Here is a 26,558-nt window from a genome sequence, read left to right as displayed (position 1 = left end):
CTTCATTTACGCCACACATAACACAGTAAATTTGCTTAAATATGCATATTTTTTCCTAATAATAGGTCATATTCAGCCATGAAGCAGGATCTGCGCCCACGTGATGTCATTCATGACAGCGGTTTTATGCAACATTAGGGGGGTTTTCTTTACCCAAAAAATGTGTTTGAATTACGAATTGTACGACCTTAGGGGCTTTTATTTACTACATGTACAGTGGAAGCCCTTTATGTCCACGTACCTCAGACTAGCTGACCCACGTGGACATAAGCGGTTGTTGACCTACCCAAAACCGGTACCGGTAGCTATCGCTTGCACATTTACTTGTGACTTTGGTCAGAGACGTAAGGAGAATGGGTGACAGTAAAGGATCATTTGTCAATAGTCAGCTGAACTTCATTACGGAAATCTTACTTGTTATTGTTGCAATTAGTTTGATCAATTAAAAAGTCTTCTTTTGGCTTAAGTTTTGCATGCGTTGCCTTGCCTTTGGCTGTACAGTGGAACCTCGGTTAGCATACATGTGTGTTTTGGTTAACACCAAAAATTTACACCAAAATTTGGCCTCGGTTTGCATACATTTTCCAGTTAGCGTACAACATGGCATGTATCTTGTTGTGTTATTAATACACCGCGTAAGAGCAACTGTGTTCTTAATGTATTGTTATCTTGCTAGCAGCCTGTTAGCTTGCTAACACACGGAAAGCCGGAGGTCAGCTCTGTCGCATGTCTATGATGTCATCAGCTTTGCTAACTAACACAGTTAGCGCAACCTCGATGAATGAAAGAGACACATTTAAGGTTAGCGTTAGCTTTATGGAAGACGAGATGACGTGTTGACAGACGCGATGTGGCTCATTCGTGTTTTGTGAGTTTTATGAGTTTTTCTCCAGCTTCAGTCACGGGTCTAATTCCCCTGTGAGTGTGTGTAGCAAACTGCTCAGTAAATGCGGTGTTTTCCCGGGCACACTAAGTGTGTTTTGTGTGTTTGTGTGTGTGAGCGTGTGAGAGTGTAGTTTCGAAATAGGCCGGTTCTGGTGTAAAGCTGAGAGATGTTTGAGATTGAAGTGTGGGGCGGGTAAAAAGAATTTAAATATGGCTCTCTTTGGGGACAAAGTGAGTATGTGAGTTTGCGGGGGTGGTGTGAGGGAACGTGGGCGGATGTGTTCTTCACATGAGGAAACGGTGGCTCTGCTGCCATACATCCTCGTGTCCTTGTGGTCGGAAGCGTGTGGGTCAAAGTGATGTGTTCTTCACACGTGGAGCTCTGGGGATATTTGAATATCGTCAGGTCTGGCTCCACCATCTGCTTGGTGCTATCATGGATGTGCTTGTACTGTATCTGTGGCTCTGGATGTTCTCGTGCCTTTGTGGATCTTTTCTTTGATTGCAGTCAACATGCTAACCACATTCAAGTGGAACATCGACAACCTATCTGTGCCAACCAGCTCTTCAAGTCCTAGTCCGTCGAGTTCTTCTTATTACAGTAAATCCCTCCCTTAAATCCCTTTTATTGCGGTTAGTTGGTTCCAGACACGACTGTGATAAGTGAATTTCCATGATGTAGCATTCCTAATTTATAAGTTGAATATATTCATAGTTGCAGCATAAAAAATAGGGGTGTGACGATTCATCCACTACATCAATGGATCGATTTATATTGCTATCATCCAACCACGTTGATCTGTGTTCAGCAAGTTCCTGTTCCGGGCAACATATATCTTTTTACCCACAGGCCATCAGGCTTCTCAACAAAGCACTCACACACGCCGCACGCAACACAAGCACACACTCATAGCACTTGATTTATTTATTTATTTATTTATTTGTATTAATGTCTCTTCTGTTGTTGTTGCTTAATTTATTGGTATTTATGTTTATGTGTTTATGTTTCTTATGTTCTTATTCTTTCTTGTGTTTTCTTTCTTTTCTTGGGAGAATGAACAGAATAAGATTATCATTGCATAGTATAACTGCTGTTTTACTATGCACATGACAATAAAACTCTCTTGAATCTTGAATCTAACATAGTTTGAAAGGTAACCGGTGGATTGCGTCGCTACTCGGAAATAAAGCACTGGATTTAAGCACAGCAGCATTTGTTGGATGTGTGTTGTTTTTTTAGCACTTTCATCGATAGACACGTTAAACGTGAAACGTGGAACAGTTTGATTTGGCGTAAGTTGATTAGTCATGCCTGTCGAGCGGGGCGCGCGGATGACGTCGTGTCAAGGCGACTGTCGTTTCTGAGTGCGGCGGGCACATGTTGCGTTTAATAAACGGAGCCGACACGTCCTCTCCAAGCTGTAGTGCCAGCCTGATGACCCGGCTAAAGGCGACACCGTGACTCCGATTCCATCCATTCATGGATCATCTTACGTTATCATTCACTAGTGTTGAGCAGCGATACATTTGATACGTTAAATGTGTTTAGGAAGTGTGTGAGGCATAGTTGGGGCTTAAGCCTGGATTGCATTGCGAGCGAACAATGGTCACTGAAGAGAGAAGCGGAGGGTTCTGGAGCTGAATCCAATTGAATCATCACAACAGTCCCTTTTGTTGCAGAAGCCAAGCCCCAGGAGGGTTGGTTGTGAGTGTGGTTAAACCTGACCCACCCGAAGGGCGCTGGTGTGAAAGCACTCCAAGTGTCATGTTAGTGCGTAAGCGTGTCTCCATGCGGAGTAGAACCCGTACACGTGCAGAAGGCTATCTTTGGGCGATGCGCTCAGTCAGCACAAAGCTTCATGAAACATGGTTCTGTGCACCGCAGCAAACACGGCACTGCTGCGCTCACTCTTCCATTACTCGACTTGATTGGACCTGCAGTGTAAAGAAGCATTCGTCCATCTGATCTCCACCTTGGTGAGCACTCTCAGTCTCTCAGGTCTCGATGTCTTTTGCCGAGGGTGTGTAAGTAATTTATTACACTTTTTCCACACACTTTTCTGCTTTGCTGAGAGATAGGAATGCAATGAACCCCCCTTCCTGCTTGACATGTAATGTGATTGCCTGGGCTCTGCATGCTTCCTAACCCAATAAAACAGACAGCCCCCACCACACACAAACACACATGCACACGCACACCTTCCACAAGCTACCTGGTATACCTTTTCTCCCACCAGCAGCCACCTGGTGGAATGGCTGGACTGTGAATCCTCTTTGATTTTCTCACCAATATCCGATATTGTCCTGCACTACCGATATCAGGTGATACCAATGTAAGCAGCGGCCCCTCCCTCAAACGAATGTGTTGTCATCCCCACACTATGCTTACAGTGGAATGTGATGAGCTCAGCAGGGGTGAAAAGTCATTGAATGGACAGGAAACTGTCAGTGAAGGTGGGGGTGCATGCTTGGACATTGCTTGTGGTGTCCCCCAGGGCTCAGTAATGGGTCACACATCTGTAGGGTTTCCAAATTATACAGATTTGTGATACAGAAATCCCTTGTTTATTGCGGTTAATTGGTCCTCGATAAGTGAATTTCAAAGTAGGATTCCACATTTATAAATGGAATATTTTCATAGTTGTAGCATAGAAAACCTGCTTCCGATCTTCTAAGTATGTGTTTTAACATTTTTAGAGTCATCTAGACATGAAATATCTATATACAGTCAAACCTGTCTTAGCGGCCACCTTTATAGAACGGCCACCTGCCTATAGCAGCCACTGAAAAATCCCCCCCAGCAAATGTACATGTTATAGACCCTGTGTATAGCAGTCACCTGTCCAACGCGGCCAGCGGCCACCCATTTTGTCTCCCTTGGTCAATATCTGACCGCATATAGCGGCCAAATTACCAACTCAAGTAGAAGCTTCATGCACGAAAAAGTTTTGTTTTTCAATCAATGAATCCGTCATGTGTAGACTTTAATTACTGAGTCCTAGCTCAGTCACAATCATTCACAAGATCCACACAAACTGTCAGTTGTTCCACATAAAAAGCCGTCTTCTTTGGAGCTTGTTGCAGACAGTGACACCGTTTATTTCCTGGTGTGAGACAATGTGCACTGGTCAATACTGTAATGCCGCTTGTTGTGGGGAAGGAGAGACTCACGTCGCCGATGCACTTTAATGGCTTTATTAACAGCGGTTTATGAACCTAGTAGTTCTTTACAACTTTTATCCGCAGTCCCACAGTGACCTCCACTGGTCAACATGTAACAGTATAATTATATGTATTTGCAAACACAACAAGCTTCTAATCACAGACATGTTAATATGTGCGCGCACAAATTCAAAATGGCCACCAACCTGTCTATAACAGCCACCTGTCTATAGCGGCCATGTTTGCCGTTTCCCTTAGGTGGCCGCTATAGACAGGTTTGACTGTATATAAATATCTACCCATATAGAAGTGGCGTCGGAGGTTCAGACTTGAGTTTTAGCTTGTTGTGGATTAACCCGTGTTATTATTATGAGTAGTATTATGTTGTTGTGACATCATTTAAACCTGCAATAACAGTCAGTTGTTCAAGTCTGTTGCGCCGTGGTGGTCCCACTGAACAATTATTGACACCTAGTGACCAATGAACAATACTACAGTCACAAGTTGGTCTTAATGGCGTGTACTGTATTTGTGTTTTAGTTTGTTTAGTCATTTTTATGCTTGAAAATGCTTAATTTGGCCAAAAATATGTACAATTTGCTTAAATATGTGCATGGCTCAGATGAAGGGTACCCAAGTGTTACATTTTGGGTAAAATGTCAAACTGGTGGATAGACCTTGGTAATGTTATCAACACAAACTTCAAACATTGCAAAACACACACCCAACATACCAGAGCTGGAGACATCTTCCATTTCCCATAGCAACCCTGCCAAGTTCACTCTTTCTTAAATGTAAAGTACATAACTCGGTGTCCACTTTATGCTGTTATCTCTGCATAAATTTGACTTTTGTTAGAAAAGTAACTTATATTCAAGAGTATCTTAAAGTAAATAAAAACAAGTGACAAATCTAGATCTTCAGTTAAAGCTCTGAAAATATGGCAAAGAAAAATTGACCTTCAGTCCTTCCCATGCCGTTGTTGTTACTGTCATTACTGTCATTGTATCAGTAAAAAGACTACAAATCCCATCAGCCGTTCTTAACACTGTAATGACATCAACTTTGACCTATCAACTCCACAATACAAGCTAATCATTGCAGCACTGTGGCAACATGAGCCAGGATTCAGTGAAATGCACTGAGTGAGTGGTTCTTCAATTATCATGCTAAACACCTAAAATTACAAGGCCATCTTTGACCTCCCACGAGGGACACGCCGGCTTCCGGGTTAAATACGGAGCAATTTATCAACGAACACGCTAGAATTTATTTGGTTCGGATAAATGTCAACGACATATAATACGACGGATAAAAGTAAGTCAAATCCGACCAGTAATGATGAATCATTTTGCCCACTTCGCGTGTTTTTTTCGCCACTTCGTGCACACGACACGAACGGCGACCTACGAGAGGTAAAAAAAAAACGGCAGGCGGACACAAAGGTTATGTACTTTTCACTAATGATTACACAAGTTATTTTTTTTACACTATATTTGAATAAAACACATTAGAAACCAATTTCAGACATCATTCTTTAATTCTAAGTAGAAATCATGACAAAATTATCAGAGAAAATATTGTTAATTTCACAACAAAAGTAGACATGCTTTACATGGAACATTTCAATGTCCAAATATAGACACTTTTTTACAACATAGCCGTGCTAGCGCAAAATACAAACACGAACAGGCTTCATTTATGGTTTGGTAAGCTTCCTCCCTCTATAAACGTCAGAGTGATAGGGATAGTACACATTGTTACAACAACAGTTTCAAATACTACTCAAGTCAAGTTGAAGACAGCAAAGGGTACCCTTGATCTGAGCCATGCACCTATGGATATTTTTATTACTATAGTAGGCCATAGTCAACCACGAAACATCCATTATTTATTCATTCATTCATTCTTGAGAAACCGTGATAGAGTGAGGGGCAACTGTATTTGCATGTGCCACAAATTGTTAGGAACTTTCAGGATCTACTTAATGGTGGAAACGTTGACATTCGAACAAAGTGGTTTGATGGAAACAAATTATCATTGAGTTTAAGGTGAGAACGGCAACGTATGTATCGTTTCAGCCGCTCATCCTGAAACAGTACTTTTTGAAGACGGCTTCCAGAGTGGGAAAGTGTGAGAGCTCCGGCCTGTAGCCGTGTAGAAGGGTTAGCGTTGGGGTTTACCAGATAGTGTGCGCCTGCCTTATGACTATGGGGAAAAAACATTCATGGTGTTTCCTGTGCTCCGTATAAGTGTGTGCTGGTTCCAAAGATCATGTGCTGTACACATCATTGCAAATCTAATACCTCAGTAGCGTTGATGCTGGAGTACCCAGCATGCCTTGCGGGTACTTTGTAAATCACAGTTACAAGTCAGCGCTTAGTCGTCATCACCCACTTGCTTGTAGAATGGTAGCTAGCTCTGCTGCTTCTTTTTACGACGGTTTGAGACCGTTGTTGTCACGCTAGCTGCTGGCTATCCTACGCTTTTTGTGTGGTGTGATTAAGCGGACTTACGATGCCATCTACTGGACGGGGTTGTAACGACACCCAAACAGGCAGTCCTACAGAGTCCTATGAGTAGATAGCACCACATTTGTAGAACAAATCTTCAAATACAAATGAACGAACACTGCAGAGATATCGCCGAGTATGTGGTGTGCGTCTGCCAAAATGTGAAGTGCGACGAGGCACAGCAGCCGTAGCTTCTGATCCAGAAGCCATCTGCTCCTTGCCGCAGCAACTGTTGCTTTCTCAGCACGGTGACATTGCGCTTAGCACATCTGCCTGCCTCGCAGTCAGAAGATCCGGGTTGGAGTCTCCATTGGAACATCTCTCTGGGGAGTTTGCTAAAAACATGCATGTTAGCTTCACTGGCGATCATACATTGTCCATAGCCGTGGATGTGAACGCTTGTTTCTATGATTGGCTGGTGACCAACTCCAACGAGAAAATGGATCCTCCTTGATCTTCACCTCTCCTTGTCTCCTCCCTTCTCAAATGTCATCTTCTGCCTTTTCTTTTTGTAGTGTATTCAGTGTACACATGCGCCGCAAATACTGACACCACCTTGGTCGACCAGGACCCGTGTTTTCCAGAAGATTGAGGAGGAGTTTGACGGTGGCGTCTGTAGAGAGATGTGACAAAAGGCTCGTGTGGGGTAGACGGCAGAATCGTAGATCAGAGCCGTCATGATTGAGCCATCTGCTCGGAGGAGACCAGTGACACACATGAACACGCACACACACGCACACAGATGTTTGAAGGTCACCACTGCCACCTGTTGATGACTTTGTGGAACTACGCCTCTTTTCTCAGTTGCTCGCCGGCTGACGGCGCTGCAGCATGAGAGCATCCGTCAGTCTGGCGTGGATAAGCAACCTTAAGCACTTCCTGGGTTCTTTAAGCTCTGGATCACAGCTACCAACTCCAGTCGTTGCTGCTGTTTTGTCAAATCGTCCTGCAGTTGAAATACTTGGACTGGAAAACTCCAAATACTTTTGTCTTTACCCATTTTATTCCAGTCTAAGCAACGTCCACCTTCAGTTCAGCTTTTCAGGCTTTAAAAGATTCGTAACCCAACCCCCCCCCCCGGCCCGTGCAAGCTCTTTAGTCCTATTAGAGATTAGCATATGGCGAATAGAGAAGGAAGTGCTTTTTATATGCTAATAAGGAGATAATGCATACAGCAAGGAGCAAGCGTCGTGAGGGCTACGACAGTACGTTGGCTCAATCTGCAGTCACTCTTGCATGCTTCCATACATCAGCGGCAGCTTTTATGCACTCCCGGCCGTGTGGATGTTTTGAAAGGCACGTGTAGCCATGTCTGTAGCGTAAATGCCGACTTCGGGCGAGAGGTGGGGTACACCCGGGACTGGTCGCCAGCCAATCAAACGTGAAGCCAGCATTAGAAATTATCAAAACTTGGGGAAAAAATGTTTTATGTTAACATTTGGGCCTTTTTGGAACATATTAATTGGATTTACATGATTTCTTATGAGAAATTCTTACTTGTGTAGAGTACGTTTTGGTTAGAGTCGAGTATTTAAGAGACCCAGCAACAAAGCTGCTGAGTTGGCAACACTGATCCCTCCTGCTACGTGTTCTTGTTCTGCAGCAGACCAGGTGCATTGTAATAGCGGCCACCTTTGGTGTTAGATTGCTAACAGCGTGTTGATGGTTGTTCAACTAACCAACCACCTCGTTACTCTCCAGGAACAAGGTGTGGTGGGAATGTCCCGGCCACCGGGCTCCATCCCGCCTCCACACCCTGCGGGTGGAGTGGCCTCCGGGGTGGGGCCCAACCAGGGTTCGGGCCCGCCTCCGGGCTACGTGGGCAACCAGCAGCAGGCGGCCATGATGAAGCAGATGATGGCGATGGAGCAGGAGAAGAGGGTGCAGATGCACATGATGGAGCAGCAGAAGCAGCAGCTCTTCAGAGAGCAGCGGCAGCAGCAGCAGCTGCTGGCCGAGCAGGTGAGCTCTTTGATGCAGGAACATTTTAGCGTTTCTGTGCTGATCCGTGTGAGATTTCATCATCGTGTTGGATCATTCGTATGTATTCGTGTCTGCAACTCAGTTGTTCACCCCCTCGTCTGATCCCATCCTTCTATCTAATCTACCATGTGGTTTATAGCTGAGCGTACACTGAAGCAATATGTTTGTGTGCTTGTGTTTGTGTGTAGCTCCAACAGCAGCATCTCCCAAGACAGATGGGCCAAGGCCAGAGGAACCCCTACCCTCAAGTCAGTCAGTATCAAGGTGAACAAACACACACAACAGATTTGGGGAGAAGAAGCGCTGCTGATTTTGCTAGTTCACCTCGCCCTTACCATCCAAACCTGTATGGTAGGTTCATTTGAAGAGAGAGAGAGACGGAACAGCAACAAATATCCAGAAAAGCGTGAAATAAAGTTCATGAATGTTTGAATGTTTGTTTTTGAGAGGGTGAAGTAAGTATTTGATCCCTGCCCTTGAAGCCCATGAAGAAAGACAAGATAATAGTCTGTCAGGCTGGTGAACGATCTCAAGGGAGTTGGGAGCAGCCACCAAACAACGCTTGGGAGAATGTGGTGTGGTCACATGAGACTGAAACTGAGCTCAGCTTGCCTCCCTGAACCCCTTCCCTCCTGTCAAACACGTTCCGCTTTGGGGATGTTGCTCTGCTTAGGCTGCAGGAAGACTTCCCCGCATCAAGGGGCTCATAAACGGAGCGAAATATCGTAAAACCTTAAACACGCCACATGGCTCGCGGATGACAATGACCCAAAACAGTTTTTCCAGCCGAGACAGCAAAGGCGCGGCGCTTGCCAACAAGGATCTTAAGCAGGGCTGTCAATTGATTGAAATGTTTCATCACGATTAATCGCATTTTGTCTATAGTTAACTTGTAATTAATCACAATCAATGGCAGGTAGAAAGTTTTTATCTGTAATAAGTTTACCTTTGAAAGAGCATTTTAAAGTTTTTAACTGGAAAATATGTTTGCTTGATGCAAATGTGTGTTTATGAAAGAACTAGGACTGTGCACGTACACTGCAGTGCACGTCCAAACACTCTTTTACACACGCTTTAGCACACCTGTCTTGGCCGAGCGACTTCAGCAGCGTGGAAGTACGACACCGCGGGTCTTTCAACATGCGACTTTTATTCTGTCCTCTTTGGCAAACACAGCAGTTCAAGTACAAATGCTAATAAATTGCTAATGAATAATAATAATAAAGCTAATAAGTTCCCTCGCGAGCCTGTACTGCCGTCTCATTGGGTGCTCTGTGAGTGCTGGCGCACTTCCACCTTTGTCCCCACATGCGAAGGGGACACAAATAGCTGTCTTCGGATATGCCTGCTGGTAACCAGCAGCTCGGAACCCCAACTTTGTGAATCTGTTTGTGTGTAAAACAACACTCGTTAGTTGTATGGCAAGGTAGCACCGTATAAACCACAATAAAAAGACACCTGCTGTGCTCCAGCAGTTTCTCAAGCTGAGTCCAGCAAGTGGCATTTGAGGCTCGACGCAGTTCAACTCATAACGACAGTAGATCAAAATAACTTTGGTCTTGTGGACAGAGCCGTCTGCTCGGGCTTTGAAGCTAAGCTTCCCGTACAAAATACCGTTTTTTTTCCATTTCTGCGCAATATTTGTCCCCGCTTGTGGCTCCACATCAACTGCCGCACCGCTGCGTTTTCTAAAACGACGGTGTGGGCCGAGGGTCAAACATGACGTGCGCATGTTAATCGCGTGTCAAAAAAACTAGCGGCATTAAAGGACATTTCCGTTACCTCGTCGTCGTGTTAAGTTTGATAGTACATTTTGGTTAGCTATAAAATACCATCACTCAAGCAAATGCTTCAACCGTTAAATCCTGAATGTTTTTTAAATAAAAACGATGGCCTGTTTATGTCTTTGTGAGGAGTAAACACATTTCCCCCCGTGTTACGAGCAGCTGCACTCTCTGAACATCACACTGAATTCAAAGCTCATCTTCTCAGTCCGTCTCTGTCAGATATATTATTTGGCGTTCAGATGTGCTTTTGCCTCCCTCTCTGTGCTTTTGATGTGAATATTCCTGCTCTGCTTGTTACCACGGCAACTTGTCTGTCCTGGATCCCCCAGAGTTCCGGTGAAGTCGGAGATGGATGAGAGGAGTGAAGTGGGAGAGACGACGGAGGGGGTGGGTGGCAACGAGAAGAATGGGTAGATGATCTGGAGCGTGGAGAGGCTGAGAAGAACGACAAAGAGTGACAGAGAGTGGGTGCGAGGATGACGAGGAGATGAAGAATAGTCAAGTTGAAAGCCGTTTCTGGCAATCAGAGAATATCTCGCTGAAAGTCCAGGAGACACGCGGAAGCCAAGACAAACTGTTTTGTCTTCCTGCCATCCATCTCCAAATAAAACCTCCACTTGCTCCACCAGCAGCACCTGAAATCTCATGTGCGTTTATACGGTGGTTACGTTCCATGCCTGCAAGCCAATCAATCTCGCTCCTCCCGCTTCAAGCCCTCCTGCTGTCTTCTTCTTCAATTTTGGATCATTTGCAATAAAAGTGACAGTCGTAATTATTATCATAAAGTAGAGACTCGCCGCTGACGTAAGATGATCCATGAACGAATGGTGTCGGAGTCACAGTGTGGAGCAGGGCTGCCCATCGCGTCCATCGCGAGCTGCCGGTCGATCATGAAGGTGGTGTGAGTCGGTCGCATGTGTCACCCACGTTATAAACGTCACTTCGTACATGTCACGTGACATCAGTCAGCTGACATTAAGCTCCCCTCCTTGATTCACTGTTGCGCCTCCGCGGCAAAGTAAGTGGTGGAAGATCATTTTGAGTTCTAACTTGCATGCTGGAAAGTATTTGCACCCCTGATACACAAGCAATGTACATACGTCCTTATATTCATGAAATACTGAATATATATTCTCTACGTTTGTAGCTGGAGGCAGACCTTTGGGACTTGGTCATTTTAAAAGTAGCACAAAGAGCACAAAGTTTCACAGTAATTGCGGTGCGTTAAAAGGCCACCGAACAAAGTGCGAAATCTCAACGCTTGATACAAAACATGATAAAGGAAGCATAAAGACAAGCCTGTCACAAGACCAAATGTTGCTAGTCGATAATTGCACTACAAATTATCATCGATAGTCGATATTATCAGACCATTTTTGTCATTAATTATTGTCATGAGAGGTGTAATTCACATTTGAACCACTAGATCAGGGGTGTCCACACTTTTTCCAGCGAGGGCCACATACTAAAAAATGAAAGGATGCAAGGGCCACTTTGATATTTTGTAAACCAACACATATGCTAAGAAGATATACGTAGCTCAAGAAAAAACTGCATTTCACCTTTGTAATATAGGTGAAATGCTAACAAAAATGACGTTTTTTCAATAATAAAACAAGTTTATTCTTGTTAAATTGCTACTTTTGTTCTTCATTCGATTATGACTTTTTTTTCTTAATATTTGGACTTTGTTCCCGAAAAATTACAGCTGTTTTTTTCCATTTCTGCAGTTTTTTAAAACTTTCCAACTATTTCATCTCAAGTTGATTCTCGTAAAATTGCAACTCTTTTTCTCATTAGGAAACTATTTTTTACTCTAAAATTTTGACTTTAAAATTTGTGCTGTTTTCCATTTCTGCTTTTGATTTTTTTGTATAATTTTCCAAATATTTGAACTTTCTTCTTGTATATTTTCCTTTTCGTAATATTTTCACTTTATTCCCATGTCATACATTTTCCCCCAACCTAAGTTTGCAAAAATTACAACTTTGTTTTTGATTTAAAAAAAAAAAAAAAAAAAAATTCTTAAATATTTCAACTTCATGCTTCGAAAATGAAATTTTTCCTCATACTATGACTTTATTCTTGTAAAATGATGGCTTTTGTTTCCTTGCTAGATTACAACTCTTGATTGATTTAAAAATTTTTGCTGCTGTTGTGTTTTTTTACGTTTCCTTGTTAAACTACATTTTTAGACTGTGCTGTGAGCCGATAAAATCACATCTGCGGGCCACAAATGGCCCCCAGGACACACTTTGGACACCCCTGCACTAGCCGGTACTCGAGTATAGTGTACCTGCGTGAGCCACATTAGCTGACGTAGACGTTGCCTGTTGACAGTAAAAGACGTTGGTATTGAACCGTGTTGACTGGTTGTGTGGTTTTTTTGTCACAATGTAGCGAGCGACACTCTGAGTGCGCACCGTTTTGCACTGTTTTGTTTATGTTTACTTTGCCGACCAAACGCCTCAGTAAGCGTTGACTGACGGGACGAAGGCTCCGCTGCTCGAGGCACCTCCATCGGTAGGTTTTTTATGTGTCGGTCGTCGGTGTTCACACGCTCACCTTGTTCATTCTGTTTAAAACCGAAATATTCCCACGCTGGTGCCGTTTTGTTCGCCTTAGAAATCATTGCTTCTGTGCCTTCGTCCATGTCAGCGTACGCTTTCTCACGGGGCTAATTTGCCGCTAGCTTGCTGCGAGCACTGACTAACACTGACTAGTAGCCCCGCCTCCACAAAGAGGCTGAATGAGGGGGACGGTTCGCTCTCTCCGCTCTAGACGTAGTGCTCACAGACGGATGCAGAGTGAACCCTCGTGTCATCCGATCTGTGTGGTACAGAGTGACGAGCGGATGAAGCACAAACGCATACGTGCAAATGGCAGTGTATCGAGGGCGGCATAATTATTATTGATTCATTATTTATTTTTTTGATGAATTGATTTATTGATTATCAGGACAGGCCCACATGAAGACATAAAATGTACAAACTGGCCTTTTTTGTAACAGCGGTGCATGTATGCTGTACATTTCACCTGCATAATCACCTCTTTAGACAAAACAGCCTTTTTTTACCACGAATGTGCAGGGATCGGTTGTGCTCTATTGGATGTTTTGCACTGTACGATTACCCCAAGTCTGCTCACTGCACACATCCTGAGCGTGTGGAGTGTGATCCTCTTTGTTCTCACTCTGTTGCTGTTGCACAGCAAGCTGTGAGGTGAGGGATTAGTGGAATGGTGTCAAAAATGGCTTTATTACAGGATTTAGAGCAATTTCCACGCCAGCAGACCTCCTCGACCGTGCTGCTACTGAGCATCTATTAGGAAAGAAAGTGTGGTGTTTAAATGTCAGTGATGATCCCAAACGCTTCTGGCTTGCTAGGATTTTGATGAAAGTGAAGCAGAACTGCAGGGGTGAACTTAGGTTGTTGTTCCGGAACATAACTGTCTCCCACTATACATACGTCCATCATTTCATAATCATAGGCGGAGAAAAACAGCGTGATGTGACGAGAAAACGTGGATCGCTTGACACGAAGAGCAAAAAGCTGCCTTTTTTTACACATGGAACTTCTTGGCATCCATCCATCCATCCATCCATCCATCCATCTTCTATGCCGCTTATCCTCATTAGGGTCGCGGGGGTATGCTGGAGCCTATCCCAGCTGACTTCGGGCAAGAGGCGGGGTACACCCTGGACTGGTCGACTTCTTGGCATATTTTTAGTAAATGAAAATGATCAAAATGGCGCATGCATCATATGACTTTTCAGGGTCTTTGTGGAAGAAGTAGAGTCTGCAATAGTCTTGCATGATTTCAGCAACCATTATTTGTAGTTACTTTCTTCTAACTGCTGATATTCACTTCACTCTTTCAGGTTCTCCTCAAGATTTGGCATCCAGGAGCCAAGCTCTCCAGAACATCCGTGCTGCGCGTCTTCTGCAACAGCAGCAGCAGAACCAGCAGCAGATGGTCCAGATGAGTTCCGTCCAGGGCCAAGGGGGGTCTGTAGGACCCCAGTCTGACATGAGTCTACCTTACAGCACCCAGGGGTCCAGCCAGGGTTCTCTGTATGGCCTCAACCCCTCCATGAGCCAAATAATCCACCAGCAGCAACACCAGAGCCAAAGTGTCCAAGTGTCCCTCGGTCTTACACAGCAGCACAACCCAGCTGGAGGGCAGCCCCGGCAGGCCAGCGCAGGTCCTGGGGTTGGAGGGATGCCTGGGGGCCCTGGAGGTGGTGGCGCTGGAGGATATGGGGGGCAGGGGATGTTAATAAACCCCATGGCTCAGCAATCCCTCAAAGGTCCAACTAACGCCAAAGCCCAAGCACAAAGACTTCAAAATATGCTTGGAGCAGGAGCAGGTGGCGGAGGAATGGCTGGAGGAGGCTGGCCGCAGCAACAAGGACAGAGTCTGCAAGGCATGGGGGCGGGCGTCGTAAGGACTACAGGATCAGGAGGGGACATGATCGGGTTCAGTTCAGCCCAGGGTTATGGGTTGCAGACAGGTCAGCCCCCACGCATGGCCAAGCAACACTTTCAAGGACCTGGCCAAGGGATGGGGCAGGGGATGGACCCCAGGGTGGGCAATCCAGCAGCGGGGATGGGTGGCCCGATGGGCACTCACATGGGCGGACAGTCCAGGACCAACCAGTCTCGGCCCATGGTCATGAGCCAGGGAATAAACCAAGGGGTTATGGGCCCGGGGGTGACTGGAATGGGGAGTTTCGGGCCAGGCCTTGGAGGGCCTGGCTTAGGGGCCGGGGGTGGAGGCGGACCTTACGGACCGGCGGGAGCAGGGGTAGGTAGTCAGACACAGGGCTACCAAAGGACATCCAATCAAGACATGTCATCCTATGGATATGGGGGCGGGCCCTCCAGTGGAGGAGCCTTCGGATTGGGTGATGGATCAGGGGCAGAGCTGGACTCGAGCGATGGTTGGATGGAGGAGTTTTTCCCAAGCCAATAGCCAACAAGTAAGCTGGAGATGAGTTTTTACTGGATGAACTAAAAAAACACACGTTCCATACTAAATCTGAGACAACCACGGTGTTGACCGGTGGCTGGTATGTTTTGTGATGCGAGGTTACAAATGAGTTTGTGTGTGCGTGTGCGTGTGTCTTGAGGGCTCAGAAATCATTTTGTCTTGTGTATATTCATGAAAACCCACATTGAGATTATGAAATAGTTTTGTTTTTGCTAGTTCCCCATTGGAAAGTATCACAGTGGAACCCGCTTAAGACAACCCATCTAGGCCTGCAACTAACAATTATTTTCTTAGTCGATTAATCAGAAGCTTGTTGTTTGGATTAATTAGTGAGGCCCTAGACGAACAAATCAGTATGAAGCAAGCAGTCACTGGTTTGGTCCATAACATATCAGAACCAAGGTGCAAATGTTAGTCACTGTTGGTCACCAAAGCCAAAGCTCGTGTGTGTGAATATTTTCTTTTGACAATAGGTCCGCTTTCATGGATGACTGAGGAAATGTACAAAATGTCATATTTGTGAGGCTGATATCAGAGGATATAACCGTATCAGGATATAACCAAATAGTTTTTGATTCATTGGTTAAACGATTAATCATTGATGCATCGATTACCGTAAATTCAAGACTGTTGAGGGCACCCGAATCTGAAGAGACAAACATTTATTGTGCATATATTGGCTGCACTTGTCCTTAAGCCGCAGGTGTTCATGTTGGAAGTGGGGTGTTTACACAGAAAGACTCACTATAAACCTTGCAATCCTACCTACATGCGGTGCTCCTAGCGTCACTTCGTAGCTCCGAAGAGTTTTTTTTTAGGTTAAACAGCTGCCGAGGTCCAAGCAGAAGCCGTAGTAATCCTACACTTGATCAAACTTACTTCATATTTGTCAGATCAAAACACGATTGCTGCGTAACGCTTCACACTTCAATTCACTCCTTCCTGAATCCGCACTGTCCGCATCGCAGGAAGTGTAGCTCCTTTAGCCGTGAATTAGCCACATCACTGAGCTGCAGGGTTCCAAGCGTGTGAAAAAAGTAGCGGGCTTATAGTCCGGAATTTACGGGAATTGTTGCAGCTCTAAACCTGTCTATGTTGACCAAAGTTCTGGTGCACCGTGTTCCTCTTATGACTAAAAAGTGGTTGCTGAAGTCGACATCGGTATACATGGTTGACCACTTGTGTTGACCCAAAGAGGTCATTTCTAAGAAAAATGGGACGTGTTGCAGTGTTGTTACCGTCATCATTAGCATTAGTAACATTATCAGCAACAGCAACATAACTACTGTCTAGTTACACAGCATTAAAACCTGCACACAGTGACTTCCTGTTCAGTGTAAAGTAAGCTTCAAAATAAAGGTATTAACCGGAATTCCAGCACAGCAACTAACAAAATGCACACATTTCATATTTTTTTTTATTGTTAGCCACCGGCAGAAAGATTTGTGCATGTAGAAAAGCTTTGGTGTCCTTTGGAGCTGCAACAATGAAGTGGCGATTCATCGATTATCCAATTAATGGAGGACTATTTTGGCATCCGGTTCATCGTTTTCTGATTCAGTGTGTAAATGTAAATGTAATGTAAAATCATGCTAATGTCCAACTCGAGACAACAAGCTTCAGATTCATGGACTGAGAAAATAATCGTTTGCCGCCCCGTTGCTTATGCAGTCAAGGCATGAAAAACACAAGATGACAACACGAGAATCTAAATACGCAGATGTACAAATGAAGGAAAAACAACCGTTTTCTATGTTGCTTGTCCTCACGAGGCCACCTGACTTTGTGCAAGAGGTGGGGTACACGCTGGGCTGGTGTCCAGCCAATGGCAGCCACATATAGACAAGCACTCACATGCATACCTATGGACAATTTAGAGGCGCCAGTTAACCTAACATGTTTTTTGCCAGGGTGGCCCAGTGGTGTGGCCACATGTTCGCATGTTGCCCCCCTGCCTGCGTGGGTTTTCTCCAGGTACTTTGGCTTCCTCCCACATTCCGCAAATATTCATGTTAGGTTAATTGAAGGGAAACCGTGTCGACGTCGGACGTAAACAGGTTCCACTGTGTACTATTCCAGAGTTTTCAAGAAAGCTGCGTTTCCACAGCGCTTTGAGCCGCAGTGCCAGTGCGGGCTGATGAAGGGGAAGGAAAACCTGCAGACAGCAGTTCATTTGTGTTTGTGCCACCCAGCTCAGATCTCTGTGCCGCGTGAGGAGCTGAGAAGGAGTCCAAAGCACTCTCAACTCTCCCATTTCCTGTCCGACACGCGTAATTCCCGCTCGTCATTTGATCGCTTTCCCTCGTCATCCTTCCTCTTTCGCTATCTTTCTCAGCCGCTCTCTGGAGAGTCGTCCCTCTCTCTCGACACTCCTTTCACCGTCAAAATGGTGAAGATCACAACAGAACAGATGAGCGTCATCTATTTCACCGCGCCAGCGTTCCCGAGCCTTGCCCGCTTTTGCTAGCGACCCGACGAGCATCCATATAGCAGTGGAAGAAGAACAGGCAGCTAAAAGCAAGCACATGCGCGTGCACGCTGTATACTGTAGATATACTGTATGTATACAGTACACAGTATACACATACAGTACTGTATGTATACACTGTATATACTGTACATACAGTACTGTATGTGTATACAGCATACACATACAGTACTGTATGTATACGCAGTGTACACTGTATATTAGGAGACTAACATTATTAGTAATCTGATTCTTTTTGGTTCGGTAAGCCTCTGTAGCGAAGCGCACCCCCCATCCTTGGGTTTGTCTGTATGCTCCATCTATAAAGGTGGTCCTCGGCCTCGGTGAGCCTCAGCGAGTTTTAGCATAAGTCAGAAATTCTATCTAAATGAAATCATGATTAAATGAACAAAAACATCTCCTTCCTTTTATCCCTGTGGTTGTCTTGTGGTTGCGCACGTTAAGGGCTGTTGCAAGTGTCAGGAACGAGACCACTACGCTGCTTAGTTATCACTGTCCCTTTCATAGGAGCAGGTCCTTGCACGTGTTGAAAGATGCCATATTCGTATTTCAGGATGGTCGCGACTTCTTAGGCCAAGCGTGCGGCCAATGTTGGTCTGCGTGTCTCCGCTTTCTGATCATTTTTGCGATGTCTAATTTCACTTTACTTTTCACTTATCTTTCCTTTGACGAGCTGTCGTCAGAAGAGCCTGCCTCAAGCGCCTGGGGGACATTACGGAGGTTGAAGTTAAAAAGTTCCATAAAAAGTCATAAATAAAAATAACTCGTCCTCTCTTCTTTTTCGCACCGTAACAACAATTGAATCTTCAAGGATACCATCGTTATCCTTCAGGACGGCCATGACAGTCGAGCGGGTTAGACCAAGCATGCGGCTGATGTCGGTCGGCGTTTCTCTCCTTTGAGAAAAGGAAAACAAGTCCACCAAAAAGAACAAAAGCAACGCGTGGCTGCAGGTTATTCCACCTGCATGTTCTTTCGCCGCGTGCACGGAACTAGTTCTCTTTTTTAATCATTCGTAACCACAGAACGTCGTAAAGTGAGGCAGGGGTATGTTTATTTTTTATTTGAGTTGGGGGTTTTTTTCATGCCGATTTATCTGCCAGCTGTTTTTTGTTCTTAATGTTTTATTTTAAAGTCATTAACTTTTTACACAAAAGCTAAGCAGTTTCACGTGTGCTTTTCTAGATACAAAACAACTTTCAAACCGAGTTACGTGCCGGGACGTGATTATGGTGTATCTTTTCACCCCCAATATGTAGAGCAGGGGTGTCCAAAGTGCGGCCCTGGGGCCATTTGCAGCCCGCGGCTGTGATTTTATCGGCCCGCAGCACAGTCTAAAAATGTAACGTAACAACAGCAGCAAAAATGGGAAAAACAATCAAAAGTCAAAATATGAAGAGAAGAGTTGTAATCTAGCAAGGACAAAAAGCCACACTTTCACAAGAATAAAGTCATCGTATGAGCAAAAATGGCATTTTTTTTTTTAAACGTCAAAAACAATGACTAAAGTTGTCATTTTTGAAACTTTGGCTGGGTGCAAATTTATAACATAAGAATAAAGTCAGAATATCAGGAGAAGAAAAATATACAAGAAGAAAGTTGAAATATTTGGAAAATTATCCCAAAAACATTTTACCAGAATGAAGTCAAAATATTAAGAGAAAAAAATAGAAAAAATATTTGCAATTTTATGAGAATAAACTTGTAAAATGAGGAAAAATATCATTTCAGCAGCAATGTTGAAGTAAGAAAAGCTAAAATGAAATATTTGGAAAATTTAAAAAAACAGCTGTAAGTTTATGGGAATAAAGTCAAAATATTAAGAAAAATAGTCATCATCAAATGAAGAACAACAGTTGCAATTTGACAAGAATAAACCCGCATTATTATGGAAAAAAACATCATTTTTAGTCGCATTTCACCTTTATTCCAAAGGTGAAATGCAGTGTATTCTTGAGCTGCTTAGCATATGTGTGTGGTCCATGTGTGCTTTACTAAATATCCAAGTGGCCCTTTGGACACCCCTGCTGTGGCGTGTAGATGCTGTGTGCATCAAGTAATTGGGCTGTTTTGTAGTTGAAAATGAACTATTATTAGTCAAAACGTATGCACATGAAAGAAAATTGTATGAAATGAAGCATTGTCATGCATAAACATTGCTAATTGAAGTAAAATGCAAATATAAGGCATTGCGAGGGCGCACTGAGAGGCGGTGTGATGATGTGTAGTATTCATGCTGGTCACTAGGTGTCAGTAATGTTCCTGTACTGTTGGGTGTCAGCAGGCTTTTATTTGCAGTTTCAATGATCTCACAACGGGCACAGTAATCCCTACACGGGCTGCTGTTGCGGCCGTAACCCGCGCCAAGCTAAAACTCGACCCTGAAGTCACTTCCTGTCCGTCCCCACTCAGCACCCCAAGAACACGTTTACAGAACAACGCATGAGCACGAGTCTTATTATGTCTGATTTTCTTCAATCATGTCTACCATGTTGAGTAATACGAGCGTAAAGGCGACTGTAGGGGTGTTATTTCATGTCTAAAGGGCTCTAATCACGGCAAAGACCGTATCTGGTAGGTCGTGAACACGTTTTCTATGCCATAACTACGAAAATGTTCCATTTGTAAATCGGGAATCCTACTTTGCTGGAATTCGCTTACCACGGTCGGGTCTGGGACCAGTGAACCGTGGTAACCGAGGGATTACACACACGCACCAACAAGCAGCAGAGCTGGCTGGCTGGTGAGTCTGCGTGGCACAAACGGCATCACGTCCATCACACCGACTGACGGCTAAATGACGACTGGGCACTGAATGTATCTAAGCACCACAAGTGACTTCTTCTTTTCGGAATACCCTCCTCAAGCCCACTCTTGTTCGTTGCGGTGTTTTACCTCCTGCAAGTACTGCTGGTTGTGTCTCGTGTCCGTTGGAAAAACAAACATTAGCCTTATTTGGATTTTGTTGTTGTCTGTTTGAAAACCCGTGTGTTGCGGCACGGCCTTCCCACATGCGCTTGTTACGTGGCGGCGTTGAGAGACGGCGCCCTCGCTGCGGCCGGCTGCGTCACACATTATCAGAAGTACTGTGAAGAAGGACGAGTCGTCCCCGCTCTCCAGCAGCACTGCTAAGTCTTCACTCGGCCTCAGTCGACTTGAAAGAGACAAGTCAAGTCAGTGTCAACGTCCAAAAGGTTTCATACTTTGAAAGTCGCCTCCTGTCACGGTATCGTTTTGTTTGTTCTCACCTTCTTCCCCGTAAAGTTGCTCAGTCTTTCGCCACTGCTTGCTGGTATGTATCAAACTTCTAACAGTACGAGGTTGAGCTTTATCGTTTTCATGCTTGAGGAGTTGAAGTTAGGGCTGCGCGATACTGCAAATTTTGATCCAATACCAAGTAAACCCAGGACCGGTATCGGACCGATATCGATGCTGAAGATCATTGAATGATTTTGTGATTTTGCCTTTAATTTGCTCATCAGCATTATAATCACAATAAAAGGTAGTATCAGTCCAATACGGATACTGATAGCACCTTTGGTATCTGTACTACTGATATTCGGCTGGCGCCGCCCGCCCCTAGTTGAAGTCCTCCATGTCTCCCTGTGTTTGTAGCACTTTTATCAGGGCAGGACGGTGAAGACAAACCCACAGTTTGAGACCGACTCCCTGGTTTACGTGTCCAAAAACTTAGCAGAGTACTCCAGGCAGGTTCCGTCGAGTAGTCACCAATGAAACGCGTCAGGCCAGTCAAAGCGGAAAAACAACCTTGTAGGTTTGTCGTGTTGGGGGTTAGTCTCGTCTTCTTCAACGTTTGTCATCTCCCCGGGAAGACAAACGCTGTCTTCCTCCAGATATCATCACCGTGTACCGGGACCAAGTCTGTAGACGACATTTGAACAAGAAGTATATTGTTGTTAATGTTCATCGTTTTATGTTATTTGTTTTGGTTTTTTACTGGTGCTGACATATGTGATTATAAGAACAAAATATATAAAAGATAATGGCTATTTGTAAATATGTTTTTACAGGTTTAAATACATCAGATGATACAGTCTCTACTCTGTAAAAAAAGAAAAATAAATACTGTTTGTTGGGAAAATAGAGAAGTATTTTTATTTAGGATTGTTTTGGTTTGACTTTGAACCCATCTGAGCGATGCCATTGCACTTCAGACAATGTCTTACTACTAATTAGTATCGTAACGCTCCTGTTTTCTTTGTGTTTTTCTAGTTTGGAGAGTTGACTGTTCTTATTTCTTTTGATCCTGTACAGAACTCTGAAACACTAACAAAAGAGAATTACAAGAAAAAGTTTTTTGTTCTGATTTTTCAAACATAAACAATAAAGAGAATGTTCTCGCTGATCATATCCAATCATGTTTGCCGTTTGTGTACTGCCGGGATGGGGGATTAAACACCCGGGGTGTCGCAAGAGCTCTCGGGACTAAAACGTGTCAAGGTGTCGGGACGATAATAAATAAATGTAATAATCACACAAGAAATGAAAATGAACTGGATCATTTTGCCGGTCTCGATATATCGCCATGCGCATGCGTGTCTGTTTTCCTCGTCTCCCGCCTCCAAACAGGCAGGAAGAGGGTTCACTCTGTGCATTGCTCTCAGCACCTTGGCACATTTGTACCATAGGACAAAGGCATGCACGGAGCGAGCCCTTTTTGTCAGTCATACAGTCTCTTGGTCTCTGTGGGTGGAGGCGGGGCCGCTAGCATACACACAGAGTGCAGAAGAGTGCCTGTGAATATTGTCATTGATCCGGGTCATTGTATTCTCAGGGCAGTCGATCGATCGCAACCGGCCTGCTCAGGTTGTCTCAGCAGACGTTTAGCCTCTCATCCGAGCTAGCTCAAAGACTAGGTGGGACACACACCAGACTAGATAGGACAGCCCTAGTCTTGAGTGCAGAAGAGTGTAACATAGAAGAAATTCAATTACCAGATTGCAAAATATTGTCATTTTTTAAATTGTATTTTTCTTAGAAGTAACATTAAAATCTAGACCCGATCTTGCGTATCGTCTCACCTCGTCTCGTGACACCCCTGTCACATGCTCACCAGGAGGTGATCAGACTCTTACAACAAAGTATCAGAACTTTTCCTGGAGAAGAATGGGCTGCATTAACTTCATGCAGATAAAAGATACACACGTTATTGTTCCGTATGCACCGTGTGCACAATATGAGGCGAGTCAGCATTTTAACCATATTCTCATTTGTATGCATATTTCCAACCCCGAGCTGAATAAACGTGTGCAGAGGGAGGGTGTGGCCTTAGGACAGGGGTGTCCAAAGTGCGGCCCGGGGGCCATTTACAGCCGGCGACTGCTTTTTTATTGGCCCTCGGCACATTCTAAAAATACGATTAAACAATAACATTTTAAAAAAACAACAGCAAAAATGGAAAAATTTTCCAAGAATAAAGACAAAATATTAAGGGAATAAAGTCACTATATTAACATAAAACACATAGGAAATATTACAGGAAAAAAGTTGTAATATAAGAAACAAACCAAACAAAGAATTAAGTTGGAATTTTAGGAAAATGAGGTTGGGTGAATGTGATAATGTTATGATCATAAAGTCAAAATAGTATGAAAATAAGTCATACGAGTATGAGAAAAGAAGAACGTTATAATATTAATATAATATTAAATATCCCGAAGTCAGCTGGGATAGGCTCCATGCTGTCACGTTCCAGACCTGTCATCTACCTGGGGGGTCCAGAAGTAGTGTAAGAAGGGCTGGAACCCCACCACCACTGAACAAGTCACACAAGTTGAAAGGCTACGACTCGGCCAAGAAACGTGAGACGACAGAAGTTTATGGACGGCTGAGAGGAGAGTGACTGCATGGCAGCGGTGGGAAGATGCCAGCAAGGTAGGGTGGGCGCTGGCAAGGGCTGCCATTATTAAAAGATGAACTTTTCAGGTTGAAGATGGCCCCAAACTCAACTCCCAAACCTACTGCCACTTTATTCAGGCGGTGGTTCAGGTAGAAGTGTGCACCTTTTATGTTATTTATGCAGGACGCATCTCCATGCTCCATCTCATGCGTCCATCACTCCACCGCATGGCTCGCTAGTCAAGGTCTAAAAAAATAGTGACACCTGACCTAAGCCCTGCTGAGTACTCGTGGGCCCTTAAACGTAAGATTTACCTCTGAACAGCGTCTGGGAGGCTTTGGTTGCTGCTGCACAGCAAGTTGATGGTGAAATGAATGAAACTGACAGACTTTCTGTGTTATTGAGAAGAAGGGTGCCTCTCTTGGTCACGGATTTCTTTTTGGAAATGTCCGAAATATTTATTTGGAAAGTTTGTGTTGTTTGTTTATCATTCTGACTTTCAAAAAATGAAAATAAAGTAGTGAGATGGGAATATTTTGGGGGGTTTTGAGTCGCCTAATAATTCCGCACAGATATTCTCAACAAAAGCCAAAACCTCACTTTCACTTCCTTAATTGCGCGTTTAAGAGGCGGGGCCTGGGAAATGGCGTGTACGACGCCAGCTGGCTCCTGTAGAGTTGCTGAGTGTTAGCATTGTTAGCAGTGTGGAGAGTGCCAGTGACTGGCCTGAGTTGTGGCTGACAGCAGCTCCTGTGTGAATGTTCACTTCCCCACTGTAGTAGTACTCTAGTACTGTAGTAGTACTCTACTACTGTAGTAGTACTCTACTACAGTGGCCCCCTGGTGTCAGGAACGTGACATGAATGAGACAATAATCACCAAGTATGCTGTCAATGCTAACGTTGAGTCTATTTAAAGTCTTGTTTATGTCTAAGACGTCTTATTTTTTTATTTCATGTATAGAGGGCTCTGATAATGCTACAAAGCATATTTAGAAGGCCTTAAACGGGTTTCCTATACGGTAACTATGAAAATATTCCATTTCTAAATAAGGAAAATTCACGTATCACGGTCGGGTCTGGAACCAATTAACTGTGATAAACGAGGAAGGGCCGTATCGACAAAACCTAACAAATCCGATTAGGCTAAGAAAATCCTCATCTGAAGGCAGCCCCGCTTTACACCCCACGTTTCATAAGGCCTGGTTTTTCTATGATACGGTTTCTGACAAAAATGTTTGCCAAAAGTTTGCCCGTTTTTGTCAACCATCTGTTATCGCACAGTATTGCGACTAGTCCGTTTATCTTGTTCAGTATCATTCTATCATTCCGCGGAATCGAGTGCCCAAACAAAGCACCCTATGTGTTGCTGGCTCGCTGCCTGTGCATTTTTTGTTGAGTGCAACTGCTAAATAACCCGCCATGGGGCCAAAGAACGTTGCGAGTGCCAGCAATCTGATAGAGACAGTGAGAGACACCATTCAATCCAAGAAAGAAGGAAGATGGCGCCCGTGCGGGGCATCTTGCCAGGATGTACGGGAGGCGCCAGCGATCATTTCTAACCGGTGAAGGTGAAATCGAGGAAGCTAATGTTGTGAACGAGGCAAAGGCGTTAGCAAAACATAGATCACAGTCATCCGAAGGCAATCGTTTGTGGAGGCAGTTCCTCCTCCATGCTTTGTCTCCATGGCCGCCTTCTTTCTCCGGCACTCGCTGGCGTATCCGCCGTGCTCCTGCCTTCCTGTCTGACGTCGATGAATTGAGACGTACGGTGATGACAGCGATGGCGTCAATAGCGACGCCATCGAGGAGGGTCGGATGAAGAAGGAGGATGAAGACTAATCTTTCTCTTGGCAGGTTCCATGTTTGTATGCTGCAGCCATTGAACACAATAATGTGTGTGCCTTGAAAGATCAGTCAAAATCGTCCAAAAATGGTCGTAACTGAGGGGGTTGCCTTTGGAAAAATGGCCGGCATTGAACGAGTTCCTGTTGTTAATTACATTTCCAATTTGTCAAGTCAAAATATGAAGAGAAAAAAATGGTTTTCTAATGAGAAAGCAGGCTGCAATTTTACGAGACTAAACTTGTAAAACTTGTAAAATATAACAATGATGAAAGAAAGGAAAAAAAGACATCATTTTTTTTAAAAGATCCAAAATCTTTTGGGAATAAAGTTCTAATGACGACAGGAACATTTACAAGAGGAAAGCTGAAATGAAATAGTTGGAAAATCAATTTTAAAAATCATCAGAAATGGAAAAAAACAGCTTTCATTTTATGGGAATGAAGTCAAAATATTAAGCAAAAAAATCATCATTGAATGAAGAGCAAAAGTGGCAATTTTCCACGAATAAACTTTTATTTTATTTTAATAAACTACTGTATTATTGTGGGATGGAGGCCATTTTAGCAGCATTTCACCTGCATTGCACTTTTTCTTGAGCTCCATCTCGCTTCTTAGCTTCTTATCTCTTCGTGTTGCTTTAGAAAATATCAGCATGGCCCCCCCACCCCTTCATTTCTCACGATGTGGCCCTCGCTGGGAAAAGTTTGGACACCCCTGGTCTACATAAACGGGAGCAAACGACAGCGGTTAGGGTTAGCATTAGGGTTAGGGTTAGCATTAGGGTTAGCGTTAGGGTTAGAGTTAGCCTTAGGGTTAGGGTTAGCATTAGGGTTAGCGTTAGGGTTAGCATTAGGGTTAGGGTTAGCATTAGGGTTAGGGTTAGCATTAGGGTTAGCATTAGGGTTAGGGTTAGCATTAGGGTTAGTGTTAGGGTTAGCCTTAGGGTTAGGGTTAGCATTAGGGTTAGCATTATGGTTAGGGTTAGCATTAGGGTTAGGGTTAGGGTTAGCATTAGGGTTAGGATTAGCATTACGATTAGGG

General features: G+C 44.2%; 1 protein-coding gene across 1 annotated transcript in view; it reads left to right on the top strand.

The window, feature by feature from the left end:
* Nucleotides 1-22,181, top strand: part of maml3 (mastermind-like transcriptional coactivator 3) — a 142,656-nt gene extending 120,475 nt beyond the window's left edge. Inside the window, exons 4-6 of the mRNA XM_054778272.1 lie at nt 8,262-8,522; nt 8,732-8,807; nt 14,211-22,181. Coding sequence (XP_054634247.1) covers nt 8,262-8,522; nt 8,732-8,807; nt 14,211-15,304 — 1,431 coding nt within the window. The 3' untranslated portion in view covers nt 15,305-22,181. The remainder of the gene's footprint in view (nt 1-8,261; nt 8,523-8,731; nt 8,808-14,210) is intronic.
* The last annotated feature ends 4,377 nt before the right edge of the window (nt 22,182-26,558 follow it).

This window comes from Dunckerocampus dactyliophorus, chromosome 6 (genome assembly GCF_027744805.1).
Source record: "Dunckerocampus dactyliophorus isolate RoL2022-P2 chromosome 6, RoL_Ddac_1.1, whole genome shotgun sequence".
NCBI classification, from domain to species: domain Eukaryota; kingdom Metazoa; phylum Chordata; class Actinopteri; order Syngnathiformes; family Syngnathidae; genus Dunckerocampus; species Dunckerocampus dactyliophorus.
This window is presented reverse-complemented; position numbering and strand designations above follow the sequence as displayed.